The sequence below is a fragment of the Molothrus ater genome, chromosome 11 (genome assembly GCF_012460135.2).
Source record: "Molothrus ater isolate BHLD 08-10-18 breed brown headed cowbird chromosome 11, BPBGC_Mater_1.1, whole genome shotgun sequence".
In the NCBI taxonomy this organism is placed as follows: Eukaryota; Metazoa; Chordata; class Aves; order Passeriformes; family Icteridae; genus Molothrus; species Molothrus ater.
The window spans coordinates 15227895-15244835 of record NC_050488.2 but is presented as its reverse complement, the minus strand read 5'-3'; the positions used below and the strand labels follow the sequence as shown (position 1 = coordinate 15244835).

Sequence of the window (16941 nt, the reverse complement as noted above, 5' to 3'; positions counted from 1 at the left end):
AGGACTTTTCCTGAGCTCTGGTAATCCCATCTGCTTCCCATGGGGACCTGGACAGAGCTGCCTGAGGCACAGGGGATGGGGCTGACTCAGTGCTGTGCTATGTGACATCGGCCAAGCCTTTCTCGTGCCTGGCTGTGGCTGTGCCACTCGGGCTGGGGACTGCGGCTCCCGCGGCTGCAGAGCGGCGTCTGCAGCGATGGGAGCTCTCTACAAGACAGCCAGATGAGAGATTGCAGCTGGGGAAAGGAGGATGGAATGCAGGGAGTGAGGGAAGGACAGGCTTCCCTGCTCCATCCGGGACAGGTGCGAGGGCAGGGAGAGCGCCCCGGTCACCTCTCAGGTCTGCGAGCTAAGCCTGTGATCGGCTGGGCCAGCAGCAGACGATGCTCGGCTGAGCTCCTTCCCCGAGCAGCGATGCTTGCCGAGCCTGCGCCTCTCCTGCATCGCCCATCACCGCGGGACACGCTCGGCTGCGGAGGGGAGAGATGCAAGAGCGACGCGGGCAGCAGTGAAAGTCTGCGGGCTGTAGCGTCTGAGCACGCGTTAGGGCAGCACAGGCAGCCAGACCTGACTCTTTTGTTTCCCTGTGTCACTTCTCAGTCCCGATTAGCAGCAAAATAGGGCACGCACACATCTGACAAGTGAACTCCTTGCTGGAAGGGGTTCGGTCATGCATAAGACTGCTCAAAATGAGGCCTGGCTTTCAGGTTTGGAAGCATGGAGCATGACCTGGAAGGGACAGCTGGTACGTGCCCTCTTGCTTATTTTCCCCTTTTGAGTTTTGCACCAGTTCTGGGTAACTTTGAAGAGTTTTGGCCAAGGACAAACGAATGGATGCCTGTCCCTTTCCCCAGCAGCCAGACCTCGCTATTAGTCTGTCCAGCTTCTAAACAATTACACGAGGAAAGCACAATGTGAAAACATTATTAATGTCTCAAATTCGATCACTCAGTCAAAAACTGGAGTGGAGAACTAAGAGTAGGAACTCGACTTTCACTCAGCCTCGTGCAAGCGCTTTGATACCATTTTAATGACAAACTCGCGCAAGTTTTTCCTCAGGACTTTTACTTTGCGTCCTCTCCTGTAACAACCATCTGGAAAGCGCAGGTAAGAAGCGATCGCAGCGGCTCGCAACTGGGCAAATCCTAGAAATCCTCCCGGGAAAGCAAAGATCTGCCGTCCCCCGTCCCCTGGAGCATCTCCGGGGGCGCGGGGCAGAGCAAAGACAATTCCAGCCGGGGGCTTCACCCTCTCCCCGGCCCGGGGGGCGCGGGCACGGGCTCCTCCCTCGGGCAAAGTTGTCGGTGGGCGCGGGGAGGAGCCGGGCCCGCACGTGGGTTGGGGGGGCCGCGCCGGCCGGGCCGTGCCGGGGGCGGGGAGCGGGCGGGGGCCGGCCGGGGCGGGCCGTGCCAGGGCGCCTGCGCCGGCGGCGCGGAGCGCGGCGGAGCGGGACGGACCGAACTGGAACAAAACAAACGGCGCTTTGTATCGCCCGAAAGGCTCCGCGCCCCGCGCAGCTCCCGCGGAGAGGGGCGGCAACACCGCGCGCCTGCCGGATTTGCTTTTTCAGCGCTTTTAAATTATTTTTAATTTTATTTAATTTTTTTCTTTTTTTCTTAATAAGAGGGGAGAGGGACGGCGCGGAGGGGCGGGCGGGAGGCGGTGCGCGCCCTCCGCGGGCGCGGGGCCGTGCGGGCGGTGATGGCCTGAGCGGGCGGTGGCTCCGCGCCCCCTGCGCACCTGCCGAGCGCGCTCCGCGGGCGCGGAGGGACGCGCAGCGCCATGTCGCGGGTGGTGCAGAAGAAGAACCACTGGTCCAGCCGGGTGCGGCAGTGCGCGCTGACCCGCGGGCCCGGCGGGCAGCTGGGCTTCGCCCTGCTCGGCGGCGCGGAGCACGGCGAGTTCCCGTACGCGGGCGCGGCGGCGGGGGACGGCGAGGCGGCGCTGAGCGAGGGCGAGCTGCTGCTGGAGGTGCAGGGGGTCCGCGTGTCGGGGCTGCCGCGCTACGACGTGCTGGAAGTGATCCGGAGCTGCAAGGACCCCATCGTGGTGAAAGCCGTCCGACAAGGTGCGAGGGGAACGCGGCGGGACGGGGGGAACTCGCTCCGCGCTTCCCGCGGGGCTGCGGGGCTGGGTGGCCACGGGCGAGCGCGGTGCCGGGGGTGGCGAGCATCAGCCCCGCGGGACAGCGCGGGGCCCGACAGAGGCAGCCACGCGTGTGCGCACCTTCGGCGAGGGCACTGATGATGCACGGGCACCTCCTGGTCCGGAGCCGGCTGCAGCCGCTCCGCAGTCCTTGCCCTGCGCTAAGCGCAGCGAGCAGTTGCGTGAGACTTTCCCAAAGGCACCGCGGAGCCGCCAGCGCTCCCTGCGGGGAACCCGCGCTTGTCCGGGGCAGCTCGGTGTCCCGCTGACCCTCGGAGAGGCTGAGGGAGCTTCGCTGCTGCGGGAATGGGGCAGGGATCTCCTTCTCCAGCAGCTGAGCATCCTTTGGAGCTGCTGAGTGATGAGTGGAGTCTTGTTCTGAAAGTGCAGCGTGTGTTTGCCGGCTGCCAGCGTGGGAAGAAAAAGCTTGGACTCTCCTGCATCTTCCCTCTCTGGCTGAAAGGCTGCTCAGATTTACCTTTCTTCCCCCTGGTTTGCCCTAGGTGAGGGTACATCCGTGCTACCAGCCCTGCAGCTCACAGCTGAAGGAACAGGCAGGTAGCTCTCCTGTTTGGCTGAGGAAGAGGGTAGGAAGAGTCCTCCCATGCTGGATTAAAAAGATGCCACTTCACATCCGTGTACACTCCACAGTCGCTCAACAGGTTAGCTAACAGGCCTGGCTAATGGGCTTGTGATTTCCAGGACAGGACTTGAATTTAGTGCCAAGAAGCTGTTGGTGCTGCCGCAGCCACCGAGGCTGGTCGGACGGGCAGGAGCAGCAGCACTGCAGCTGGACAGCCGGAGGTGTGAGAGGTGAGGGAGCTCCCCGAGGTCAGCTCCAAGTGCTGGAAGGAAGGGAAGTTTTCTTCGTGTTGCCCAAGAGATTCCTTAGGGGAAGGTTTATTTGTCATCCAGACGTGTGCATCCTTAAGGTGGGGATTTCACTCTGGCTTGTGGTGCGAGGGGTTTTTTTCCCTGTACTTCGTTCTACCCAGCTGGTAGCTGCAGACAGAATTTCTGGCCAGCTGGCAGGACTGTCACCTGAAGTCTTGTCCCTGGGCTCACCGATGAGCTGAGATGAAGGGCTGCAGGCACTTGTTTCATCCTTGGAAGCTCCGGAGCCAGAGCAGATGCCAGCGATGGTGTCGGAGAGGAGCTGAGCTTGTGCACTGCCCCTCCACCCCCTGCCCCGGAGCTGAGCCACCACAGCTCAGGGACTTGTGAGTCCCTTCCAGGACTCAGTAGCAATATTCCAGCAAACACTGTCAAACTCCCAAAATATCCAGTTTTTGTTAAACAAATGCCTGTTTTTCCTGCTGCCTTCACTTCACTGGGAAGTGGTGAGGGAAATTCAGCCTGCTGGTTTCCCTGCCCAAGTGGGAGGGGGAGAAAAGCACGAAGAAAAGTATGAGGAAATTAGGCAGAGGTTTTTTTACATACTGATTGTTTTAGCAGAAGTATTAAAATACAGCTTGTGGTGTTGCAATGTGACCGGTGTTGGTGGGTGAAGGAAGGTGTGTATAAAACCCTTCCCAACCAAACAATTTGTGATCAAACTTTTTGTTGTTTTGGAAACATGAGTTAGTATAAATAAAACATGTCCTGGGAATAAACTGCACATGACAGAACTTGGTGGTAAATGTGTCTCAGCTTCAGGATATGGTCAAAAGAATGGGCAGAGAGCTGAGTTTTAGTGTGTTGGTTGGGTTTACCTGGAAAGTGGGAGGAAAGGGTTCAAAACCCATCTGTGAGTCAGGGCAGGCACTTAAACCTTGGACTGTTCCCATCTAGAGCTGAGAACCAAGCCCTTGGTTACTGTGGGGTTGTAGTTTCTTTTCTTTTTTTTTTTTCTCCATATTTTTAAGAAATGCTTTATTAGCCAAGAATGTGGAATAGAAATAAATATTTGGTTTTTAGATCACTAATATTTTTGTGGTCTGGAAAGACTGTCAATGGTAGCCTGGCATCTGAACGCTGCTCTTTGCAAAGCACAGCTCTCCCTCATGTATCAGAATCAGAAGCATGGAAAAGGAGAGTATTTTAATTAAAATTCATTACTTCTGTGTTGATTAAAAATCTGATTATGGGAATGGCAGCTGTCATTCAACAGGAAAAGTGTGGCACTAGAGCAGGCAGCCGAGGAGTGTGCAGATAAGATTGTAAACATGTTTTTACATAGTTATCCAGATTTTTTTACGTAGTAACTTTTTACAAAGTTACCCAGATTTTCCTCCTCCTCACAGTTCGTAGTTCCTAACTGATTGGTGCTGAAGTGCTGGGGCAATATTAGCCTGGAAATGTATACATTTTATTGCCTGTCTGTTTTGTATGACATTTACAAGGCTGGAAAAACAGGAAATTTACTATAAGTCAGTCATCTGCAAGCATGAGCAGGAAAATAACAGTTCTGACCTTGCATTTGGGGAAAGAGACGAGGATGGAAATGGAGGTGGAATAGGCTGTGCGTGGGCTTTGTCAATTGACCAGAGTTTGGTAACTTACAGCTTCACTTGCAACATTTTTTTTTCCTCGCTTTTGTGAGTGGTAAGTTTGAAAAGTACGTACAAAAAGGAGGAGCCTCTGTGAAATCTCTTAATGGAAATTAATTGATATTTAATACTGGTCATACGGGATTTATTGGTCCTTTGCTTACCCTGGGAGGAAGAGTGAAGAAGGCTAAAGAACTTGGATGGAGCTTTCCCTTCCTTTTCCCCTTATGCCCCCTTTTTTGCTGTGACATTTGAGAATAAAACTGTGCCATTGTAGTTGCCTGTTTTGGGGGAGAGAGAGGAAGCATCTTGCTGCCATGTATCTTAGTAACTTTCAGAACTGTCAAATGTGTGAAAAAACCTCAGTTAACATGTAGTGCTTTTATGACTGACTGTTTCCATCTTACATCTGTGCCTACGTTCTGATGAAATTGGCAATTAACTTCTGTGGAGTTAATAAATGCATTTTTATTATTACTTGGTCATAGAGTATGGAATTAATAGATTGAATTATAGGAGCAGTGGTCACATATTCTAGTCTAAAGCTGGCATTGCCTTAACATAGGGATTTCCCAGCTGTACTGTGAATATTGTAACTTCCTTGAATACCTTTCACATTTGTCAAAATAGCTCACTTTGATAAATTGATAATTGATTGCATTGGATAGATCTGTTATAAAACCAGGCACACAATTTCTTCTCATGGATCTTGGTTAACAGAGTCTAGCATAAGAGAGAAGTTGTGCCATCCTCCAAAAGAGAAGAATTAAGACTGTATCTGTAAAAAATAGACCACGTTTGTTTGAGGCAGGGTATCTGGGTTTTCATTCTCCCTCAGTGAGAGATTTCCAGGTTTTTTCTTGCTCCCTGGTTCGATGACCTGTGCCAAACCACACCAAGCCAGATGCTTGGTACGGGAAACTGTCAAAATTAATATGCTTGTAAATTAAATTGGTTTTTCAGTTCTCATTTCAACGCTTTGCTTCCCTAAAAAAGTCTCAGAATCCCAAGCTCCTAAAGACCTATTGCTTTGAAACCAGGAGGTGCTGAGAGCAGTTTATGCAATTATTAATTTTGGTAGGACTTTGCAGCTGGGATGATCCCACGGTAGGGAGGAGTCGTGTGCTTGTGGGGCTTTTTTTAGCCCTGTACAGGGCAGACAGGAGCAGGCATGATCCCAAGCAGAAACAGTCACTGTTTACCCAGTGCTATCGGCTGCATTTGTTTCTTTTCAAACATTAACTTGACCCTAAGATAAATCCTGAAATACAGTGCAGTGACTCAATGCTTCAATGTCAGGCTGGCATCTGCTGTACATGAGATGTTAAACTCAGTTACATAAATTCATGTGAACAAGACCAGCCTCTTTCAAAAAGTTTCCATGAGCTGGTATTTGAGTATTTTCCTTTTATTTTCCTGAGAGAGCTTGTGAGACAATTTCTGTTTGTTATTTTGGGATTTTTTGGTAAAACATTTATTAAAAAAAAGAAGGAAGAGCTGATGCATCAGTGGATTGCGGTGTGTTTGGTGGTTTAGCACACACGGGGAAGCAGAGTGTCACTTTGTGAGTGGTGATGCTGAGCATCCCGTGCTCAGTGCCCAAGCCTGGCTCTGCAGCATCGCAGCAGTGAGTGTGGAGCAGGGCTTGGGGGTGCTGTGCTGGGCCAGGGAAGGGAGAGGCTGTTTAGAGAGTGACCTCTTGCTGTTCCCAGTTTACCTCTGCAGCATCACACACGAGCACCAGAAAGTGTTTTCCTTCTAGTCTCTGCTAGCTCAGTGCCAGTGAATTCTCTCAGTCATTTTTCCGTCTGACCCAAATTCTTTTTGGACCCAGGTGGGTTTCAAGTGGAGAGAAAGAAGTGTTGCCATCTGAAAACCTCAGAGATGTTCTTGTATTCTTGATTTATAAAGCCTGTTTTCAACTCTGACAACTGGAGTAGTTGTGAATGAAATGTAAAATAAAAAAAGGCAGAATCTCTTCTTCTCTCACTTGGAGCATATTTTGCTACAAATCATTAGTCTTATTTCTTTACAGAAGTACTGCACTTAGCAGTCATGAAATGTGTATATCTTGTATTAAAATACTGCCTTGAGCAAGACCTTATCTTTACTGTGCCTGAATTTACAGTGCAGAACTTGCCAGCATTTAGAAGTTGATCCTGCTTGTGGCAGAGCAGTCATCCATCCTCTCCAGCCACGGAGTAGCACCCCAGAGATTGGCAAAAGAGCCCAAGAGCCACATTGTGCCTGTTATAAAAAATTCCAGGAGTTAATGTGATGCTTTTCATGGCATGAAAGGGGGCTATGCTTTCCACAATAAAGTTAATCTTTCCACCCATTGAGATGGGACTCCTGGCTCCCACTTTATGGCCAGTCAGATCACAGAGCAATTAAATCACAATTATGGTCTAATTGTGAGCAGTCATTCAACACCACTGCAAAATAAGATGTTAACACCATCCTGCGTGTTGTTCCATGTATTTAAGACCAAGTTACAACTCCTGCATGAGTGAATTATTGACCTGCTATCATGAAATTTAAGATTCATCTTCCATGTTAGAAATGTAAGAATTTTTTTTTTCTTAACAGGTTTGAAAGCCAAACCAGCAGTAGCTCCTTGCATTCCTGGCTTTGGGATTGTCATTTTCTCCTGGTTCAGCTCAGGCTGTGATCATTCATGCATCTCTTCTGGCTGTTCCTGTATCTCTTGATCTGATGGCTGAGAAACACACTTGCTCCTTTGGCAGTGTGTGCGTGCACAGGGAAACATTTGCCCCAGGGCAGCTGCATTAAGGTGTAAAGATATTCAGAGCAGCACTTTTGTGGCTGTGCAGAACTGATGATTTGAGCCCTCTCTCATTAGATTTCAGCGTGGCTCAGTTTGAAGTAATGTGGAAGCTGGGAAGATGCTGCTGCCTCAAGGGCTCTTTTCTATTGCAATAGCAGGGTCTGGGCTGTGGGCAAGGACAGGATCTTTGGGACCTCTCCTGAGGTTTTTAAAAATAATTGGCCACGTTTTTTATTTGCATTCCTTTGCTTAGCTCCAGACACGAGCTATGCCTTCTAGTTATTTCAGGTGTTTGTATTTTTTTTTTTCACACTTCCTCTGACTTTGACTGGAACTTGTAAATCAAAGCATTTGGTTTTGATCTTTGTGTGCTGCAAGTGACTTAAATTTCTTGGTGAAAAGCACAGAGTAGTGGTTCTGTAAGAGCAAGTGCCATGAATTTATAGAAGGACTATGAAGAATTTGTGGTAAAATGCTAGCTGAAGGTGTAGGGATCTTTGCTGTGAGCACTCAGTGGTACTTGGAGGGCTGGTGCTCACATTCTGCATCCTGTCTGAGCTCCTTCCAGCTCCATGTCCCAATTCCTGCAGCAGCAAAATGCAGATTTTGCTGGTCCATATTTCTCCAGGGTTTTTCTCTAGCTCAGCTGTGGAAAAGATTTATTTTTGCCTTTTAGAAAGCGAGCATGAAGTGACCTTTTTGCACCAAGGGCACAGGGCTGGGTCACCCCCTGTGATCCCTGGAGATCCTCTCTGCTCCCTTGTCACCGGGGGCATCTCCTGCAGGATGGGGACAGCAGCAGCTCCTGAGTGACAGCACTGCTGAGCCTGCAGGAGCAGCTCCTGCAGAAACACCATTTTCACCACCAGCATCAATTCCTCTGTCTCTCTGGACCCTTGGTGTTTTGTTTGCTCAGTGTAGCCGTGGTGTGACAGGCAGGGGCTCAGAGCTGGCAGCCCAGGAGACCCACAGCATCAGATGGCTGAAGGTTGGGGCTTCCTGCAAGGATCTGGTGTTGGGAAACAGGCATAAACCTCGGCTGTCATCCAGATTCTGTTATCTGCTGATCTGAGAGAGAGCTGTGGAAGAGGCTGCTGCTTCCAGAGCAGTTTGGCAGCTTTTGCATTGCACTGGTATGTTGGCAGATTGGGATGTTTATTTTTTTTCCCCCCTTAATTGTAATTTTTTGCTTTTCCTTCTGAACCAAATAGGTGGGCCAGCATCTCCCTTGGCCCTGCAGGAGCAGTGTGGCTCAGGGTAAATGGGATATTTTTGTTGAGATCCACCCTTCAGTTTCCAAAGGTCACACACTCCATCCACGCTTCCTCCTGCGACATTTTAAATTGTTTCCAGAACTATTCCACTGCTCCAAGCAGGAATGATGGCATCATGCTCTCTGTTAGTCCCCAGCCCTGACTCTGGCATCATTTTGTGTTAGTAATATTATTTTATTTTAATTTATTTTGTGTTAGTAAAATAAATAAGAAATAAATAAATATTATTTAAACCTTTTTTAGTAATATTATTTTAGTAATATTTAATTACTAATTAAATTACTAATTTTAGTAGTATTATTTAAACCTAATTGTTTTGTCTTAGTAGTATTATTTAAACCTGCAGATTTTTTTTATGTGCCCCTAGTAGGCCTTGGAGAAACAAAACAGTTTTTCCTTCAGGTCCTGATGTTTTGGGTTACATTTTTACACACTTGGCTTTTGGCTAAAGACAGTTCCAGTTTTTATGGTTGTGAGGGTTTGTGTCGTAACTTAAAAGAAAATTAAGGTTTTAAAAATATTTATTGAATTTCATTAACTGTCCCTTATTAGACTAAACAATAATGCTCACTACACAGTGTGAAAATAATGCAAAGTGCCCTGTCTTCATAATGGAAGAGGAAATCAAAACAAACAAAGCCTTTGGGATGACTTGCAAAGTGGAACAGATGCCCTTACAATTGCGAGGCATTTGAATAAGGAATCAGTTTTGCATGGTTTGCTAATCCCTCAGTAAAGAGTTCATTGTCTTGGATTACACATCTGTAATTTTGGAGCCCTCAAGTCAGTGTCTCAGTACAATTAGAGTGGGAAGAAACTGACTTCTTTCTTCATATCCTTAATCTCTGCCTTGTTTTTTTTAAGAGGAAAACCTCAACCCTGGGTTTTTCATTTAGTTGTTAACAAAAAGCCTTTGAAAAAGAAGCTGCCTAAAATCCAGCCACTCCCTCAACACCAACAAAGCTGGGCAGATATTGTGTGCTTTAAAAAAACCCCAACTTTGATGTTCAACCTGTCTTATTCCAGTGGTACAGATCCTGCACCAAGTGGGTGTTAGACCAGGCTGATGACAGACTCAGATGTCTCAGAGGCTTTTGGGTGAATAAGAGAGGAGAGTTCCCAAACAGGCTGAACTGGACAGGTGGGGACCTGGGCTGCAGAATAACTGCAAAATGGCTTTTCTTAAAAATAGCAAGGAACATGCCCATCCTCCTCCTTTCCCAAAGGCTCAGCTACAGCTCCCAATTAGCAATTTAAACAGCAGGGGTACAGGTGGAGGTTCCTGAGCCTTGGAGCAATTCCCTGCAGCCCTGTGGGAAGCCAGGGGTGGCTGGAGCAGAGGTGGAGCAGCAGCAGATACACAAAAGATACCAAAGCTTTGGGTTGGGGAAGAGTTCCCCTGTTCTCTAGTGGAGTTGTCCATGCTGAGGCTGTCCCTAAAAACAACATCCTGAGTGTTTTCTGCAGCACCAGCCAGGAGCAGGGCTCTTTCCAGCTGGTGACAGCCCCACAGCAGCCCATCATCTTGTTCTGGCCCTTACAGGAGAGCTGGAGAGGGACTCTTTACAAAGGTGGGCAGTGGTAAGATAAGGGGGAATGACTTCAATGCCCCTGGAAAAGGGCAGGGTTAGGTGAGACACAAAGAAGAAATTCTTTGCTGAGTGGATGAGGGTGGGCAGGCCCTGGCACAGGTGCCCAGAGCAGCTGTGGCTGCCCCTGGATCCCTGGCAGTGCCCAAGGCCAGCTTGGACATTTGGGCTTGGAGCAGCCTGGGACAGTGGCAGGTGTCCCTGCCATGGCAGGGGGTGTCAGAAATGAAGGATCTTCAAGGTCCCTTCCAACTGAAACCATTCTGTGACTCTGTGGTGCAGATTTGCTGTTGAATTTTCTGCTAGGATGTGGTGCCTACAATATCTCCTGCTGCTCCAGGACAGTGTGTGGCTCCCCTGTGTGGCACAGGGACAGTGAGGGGACAGTGGGGACATGTGGCAGAGCACAGCCCTGGGGAAGCTGATCCAAGGAAGCTGGGGATGAGAAATCTGCAGTTTGGCTGAATCTGGGGACACTGCTGTCTCCAAGCCGAGTCTCCTCTTGGCAGTGCTGCTGCCTGGGGGACAGCACTGAGGACAGGACACCTGATGGGGCTTTGGCAGCCACTGGTCCAGCCCAGGCTTTGTCCTCTCCCTGTTCTGTGGGCAAAAGAGGGATTAGTCTGGTGCAAAACAAAGAATCACGTTCTTCTATTTTCCCTGGTATGCATTTTTCCTTAAACAATGAAGTGACTAATATAGAATATCTTCTCCATGTGCTCTGGTGGTGGCTTAGAGGGGCAGCAATAGCCTGACTGCATGAGCAAGTCCAGAGGTTCTGCTGCCTGCTCAGCAGGGACTCTGAGGATCACAGAATCTGCTGTTTCTGAATAAAACCAGTAGGTTGTTTACTTAGTGGGAGGGGATGGCTTGCTTTGTTGTTGTTAGATTGTCTTTGCTGGTACCCAGCAAACGCTGTGTATTTGTTTGATGTGCAAATAGCAAACTTGCTTAGCAATGGTATACAGTGTTTTGTTAACTTGTGTATAGCCTGTGTGCACTGTGGGGTCCTCCCTGTCACCTGCTGTCTGCTTTTATTAATCAAACTGGTTCCAAGTGGAGATCTGAGCTGCCAAATGCTTTTATACATGTCCTGTGGCTTTCCTTCTAATTTTTTTTTTTTTTAATGAAGAGATATGGGCATGCTGAGATTGTTCCCCCAATTTCATGTGGAGCTATTTTTGTCTGGACTAAGCTCCAGTCTGTAAATCCCTCACGGTGCAGGAAGCTTTGTTTGCTCCAGGTGGAGTGAGGCAATTAAACCCCCACTGTCTGTCTCTGGCTTTCGTGGGAGGCGTGGAGCTGCTCTGGGCAAAATCCAGATGGGCACTGAGGATATCAGGGCTGTGCTGGTCCAAGGGTTGGCTGCTCAGTGAGGTTACATAGAGGGGAAAATTTTATATCTGCACACAGCCTGCACCCAGTCCAAGAGGAGGAGCTTGTGAAAATATTGTGTCACCCATCAAAATAGTTTGAATTCTTGGGTGAGACTCTGAGAATACAGGATGGTGTGTATTTATGAATATAAATATAATTAACTTTTTCACTTTAGCATCCCTATTGTCAAATGCTGCTTCAGTGAAAAGTTCCACAATGTCCTTTTCTTCACTTAATTTTCCTTTAAAATGGAAACTAATCCTATGATTTCAGCAGCTCAGGTTGCTGCACAGCCAGTGCCATGGGTTTCACCACAAGTGCTAAAATTCATTGTTGGCACAGCTCTTTGGAAGCTGAAAAGGAAGAGTATGAAACCACCACCATTCTGGCTAGGAGCAGTTCCCATGCCCATTATTTCATCACGAGATGCAGGAGCAGCCTCTGCTCCTGTAGAAACATTGAAAATCATTATTGTGGTGATGCTGTGGTGAAACTGTTTCAGTGATCCTTGTCCTGTAAATCATCTGCAGGAACATGCTGGTTTTGAGAGGTGGTTTGCTCATGAGACCTCAGTGGCTTTCAGGTTCCATGATGCAGCTGCTGAAGAAGATCCAGATTCCCTTTTCCTGACCAGCACTGGGGGCAGCTGCTACCCAGACCTTGGTCTGGCCCCTGTGAGTCACTGCAGGCGTGCAGGAGGGAAATCCAGAGTACAGCTGTAAACTGCACCTGGGAAAGGTGCCCAGTTTCACTGTGCACAGAGGCCTCTGGCATGTTAAAGGCCATAAAATGGCATTTAGCTGCCTCATTCCAGGGGCAGGTGGCAGTTACACTTTAACACAGGGTCATTCCTCTGTGAGCATGGGAAATGTGGCCAATACCTGGATGCACGATGTCAGTTTGTCAGGAATGATGAGTTTGGGGTTCTCTTGGGCCGGGCAGGACACGGACCTGAGAGTTGTCCCTGCCTGGCACAAGGAGAAAAATGAGGGCTCTGGAGAGCTCAGTGATGAGTGGAGCACAGAGGCTGAGTGGCTCAGTTGGGGTGTTTGAGACAAGGGCATGGACCCACAAATCTTGGCTCCCTCTTGCTGTGCTGTGGGGCTCTGCTGCTTCCCAGATCCTCATTAAAACAGGGGAGAAGGGTGAATTGCCTCATCTGGAACAGCTCCCTTGCTGCCAATTGCCAGGTTGTCCTGCTCAGGTGGAGCTTTGCCACAACAGTGTTTCCATAAAATGCCCTATAGTTTGTTCATTTTTTTTTTTTTTAATTTTTGCTTATAAAACCTGTAAAAGGCTGAAATTTTTATCTGCAAAAGAGATGGATTAGGGACTAGCCAAGGCTACTTTTCCATTTATTTTTGTTTTCTGTTGCCAATTTTCCAGTTGTATTAGCTGATGCTAGAAATACCCACGTATCAGTTTTTCCAGGAGCTAAATACAAAGAGGGTTTTTTTACATAGTTCTGAGCTGGGGTAGGATATCTTGGTCATATTGCAGACTGGCAAATTCGGATGTGCTGAAGTTGTTGCACATGAGAAAAGCCCCAGTAAAAATGAGAGTGCTCAAATTTAAGCATGTGCTAACGTAACACATTGCAGAGGGCTTTTTGTATCTTGTCTGTGAAAGATGCTATAATCAGCACTGAGGCTTGCCTAAACCAGTGTGGAAATTGCTGTTTGCCTAAAAAGCCGGGCAAGTTGTCACAATCCCAACATTAAAAGGCTGCAGAGGATTAACCAAAACCTATTTCCAATTGATTTAGTGCAGCTGATGTGCAGCTCTGCCTGCTCAGCTGCGTCCTGCCAGGACCGTGGTGCTTTGAGCTGCTCTGAGTCCCCAGACCAAGCGGGTGAGCTGCACTGCATCCTGCTGTAGTGGCTCTGCTTGCTGTCCCCTGGGGGATGCTGAGCAAACAAGGGAGCCCTGGCTCCCAACTCTCAGGTTCTGTGTTGCTGGAATGGCTCCCAAGGTATTAAAAAGTCTTTTTTCCCAGCCCCGCGCTTGAAGAAGGGGTTGGGATTCCTCATCTCTGGTTCTCAAGGTTGTTTATTTTCTCTTATCTAATACATTCTTTTTTTTTTCTGACCTGTGGAGGTCTGTCCAGCAGACTGGGTTGAGGCACACACTGACTGCCCTTGGGGTGGTGTTAGTTTTTTATACTAAGAATGACATGTATTTTATTTACAATAATTTTCCAATACCTATCACCTATGTTAGTCTGTCTCTAAATCAATCCAGAAGTGCCACCATCACAGCAGAAGATGGAGGGCAAGAAGAAGAACAAGAAGAAAGACAGGACATGCCCAGATTCCTCCATCTTGCCTCTTGAACCCCCATTCTAAATCCCCAAAATTCTACTTTTTCACCCTGTGACAAATTCACTATCATTCTGCTCAAACCCTTGTGGCTTGTAAATCCTCACACAAAGCTGGTAATTGTTTCCATAGGTTAAAATTGAAGGCACAGGTGTCTTTGACTCTGTGCAGGGGTCTTGAGCCCTCCAGGGCAGCCAGAGGAATGTCCTGGATTCTGACACACAGGCTGGCTCCTCACAGTTTGCTTTTATTCCCTGTATTCTCCTCACAATTTGCTTTTATTCCCTGTATTCTCCTCACAGTTTGCTTTTATTTGCAGTATCATTCTTCCCCTGGGCAGTGGCTGCCCGGATGGGATCTCACCCCTGGCAGGGAGCACCAGCATTTTCCACGGTGCACTTGAGTTGGCAGGGAAGGTTCCATCAGCTGCCTGGCTGGAGCCTGGCTCAGGATGTGCTGGATACAATAATTCCTTGGTGGATTTCTGACAAAAGAGTGTTTCTGCTGCCTGCAGCACCTCCTGCCCTCCAGGCCCTGGGTGTGTGCTCAACAGGAAGGTTCCAAACTTTCCTTCATAAAGCTAGGGACTTTTTTAACAGACTTAATTCAAGCTGGTGTTCCTCTTTTCCTGTATTAGTTGCAGGTGGAGGTAGATTTTACAAATAATGGGTGACTTTTGATGCTGTTCTGCTCTGGCCGCTCCATTTTTGTAAACCTCAAGCATCTTCCAGCAACCTGTGGGCTTTGTCAAGCAGAGCCTGCTCCTCCCTGAGCTCTGGCTGAGGAAAGGCTTCCCAGCTGATAGCAAGGCCAACTGATAAACAAAATTTCATCAAGGCCTCCAGAGGACAGAGCTTTCAAGTACTGGGACACAGCAGCAGCACTGCTGAATGCTGATAGCTGTGTGAGCTGGTGGCAGGAACAGCAGTGAATATTTATTGTGTGCTTATTTCTCCTCAGAGTCCCTGATGCAGAAGAGACTTCAGCATTATGGTCCATTGTAGTGGATCATGTCCAGAGGACTTTTTGCCATAAAAACATTGTTTCTGGCTCAGGTGTAGCTAAAAGGTGCTCTCAGCCTCAGGTTCTCCTTCAGCTGGTATTGATGCCTTGTTGTACCCAGGTGAGCTTTAAGTTGTAACATTTACAGGAAATGTGGCTGAGGCTTCCCCCTCTTGGAGGTAAAGATGCAATATTTGCATTTCTCAGCACTGGCTCTCATAGCTGCCTTGGAATCAAGTTTAAAAAAATGACAGAATGGTAAATGCATTGTTTTCCCCTTCTCTCATCTCTGCATTTCCTCTGCACTGGTCAAATCAAACAGCAGTGACATTTCAAAGTCTTCCTGAATGGCAGAATTAGAAATACTCCTTTTCTAAGGAGTCTGTGAGAGGAGGTTTCAACATTGCATGCAGCCGTTCCGGTAGGAAGTTGTTTGACTTGTCGAAATCTCTCTTTTACTGCACAACCTCGATTGGAAATGACAAATTGCTTAAAGCAGTTTCCATGTTAGACTTTAAAAAATTCAGTTTCTTTCCACCGAGAACACGTGGAAATCATTTGTGCACTTGCCTGACTGTTTCTCTGTCCTAAGGCTCGCACTCTGTGGCTTTGGACTTCATGTAATTTTCACATGCAGCTGCTCGGGTTTGTTTTCCTCAGCTTTCTATGGAATGGGATTTTCTCCTGCCTCAGCTTAGCTGTGAAAACTCAAATATCTGCCTGGTTCAGACTTTGGGGACCACGGAGTGAGCAGAGGAGAGACACTCCAAAGTCTGTGCTTTTTAGAAGTGATGTTCAGAGCATTATAAAATCCATAATTTAGGCAGGAGGGTCTGGATCCACAGCCAAGTTGCTGTAATGTCCTTTAAAAAGCCTTGAGCGGTGTTAATGCTTCACAAAATGACAAAGCATCTTTTGCTTAAACATCCTCAACTACTTCTCTGTAGCTGTCACTGTAGCAAAGGACATTTGTGGCAGGTACCAGATACTGAGCCAGGCAGTTGGCTGTAACTGCTGTAAAAATAAAAATTGCTCAGTTGAAAGGGATTTTTCTCTCTCTCTTTTTTTTTTTTTTTAAAGAAATACTTCAGGTTCTCATTGTGCTCAGGTGGCCCTGCAGAGAGCAGCACTCTGTGCAGTGTGCATCCCACGAGGATGTATTGCCAGGCCTTGCATTTGGGCTTGTGAAAGGAGAGAGGGTGCAGAATAGAAGTGGGTCCCCTCAGCAGCGCTCAGTAAATGGCAGGCTCCAGAAATAAAGTAGAAATTATATTTCTGCAGCCTTGACAGGCTGGGAGATGGGGCTTTCTGTGCTCTTCCTTTTGCCTGGAGTGAATTGCACCAGTGTATGAATCTGCAGAGCTGTTTTTGGTGGCTCTGATGGAGCTTGGTCCTTCCCCCGGGCCATGAGCAGAAGGTCGTGTGTGTGTGTGTGTGAGTATGTGTGAGTGTGTGTGTGTCTGTGCGAGTGTGTGTGTGTCTGTGTGAGTGTGTGTGTGAGTGTGTCTGTGTGTGTCTGTGTGTGAGAGTGTGTGTGTATCTGTGTGTGTCTGTGCGAGTGTGTCTGTGTGTGTCTGTGTGTGAGAGTGTGAGTGTGTGTGTGTGTCTGTGTGTGTGTCTGTGTGTGTGTGTGTGTGTGTCTGTGTGAGTGTGTGTGTGTGAGTGTGTCTGTGTGTCTGTGTGAGTGTGTGTGTGTGAATGTGTGTGTGTGTGTGTGTGTGAGTGTGAGTGTGTGTGTGTCTGTGTGAGTGTGTGAGTGTGTGTGTGTCTGTGTGTGTGTGTGAGTGTGTGTGTCTGTGTGAGTGTGTGTCTGTGTGAGTGTGTGTGTCTGTGTGAGTGTGTGTGTGTCTGTGTGTGTGTCTGTGTGTGTGTCTGTGTGAGTGTGTGTGAGTGTGTGTGTCTGTGTGAGTGTGTGTGTGTGTCTGTGTGTGTGAGTGTGTGTGAGTGTGTCTGTGTGTG

General features: G+C 48.2%; 1 protein-coding gene across 1 annotated transcript in view; it reads left to right on the top strand.

The window, feature by feature from the left end:
* Positions 1-1454: 1454 nt before the first annotated feature.
* Positions 1455-16941, top strand: part of MAGI1 (membrane associated guanylate kinase, WW and PDZ domain containing 1) — a 334826-nt gene continuing 319339 nt past the window's right edge. Inside the window, 1 exon segment of the mRNA XM_054516093.1 lies at positions 1455-2068. Coding sequence (XP_054372068.1) covers positions 1783-2068 — 286 coding nt within the window. The 5' untranslated portion in view covers positions 1455-1782.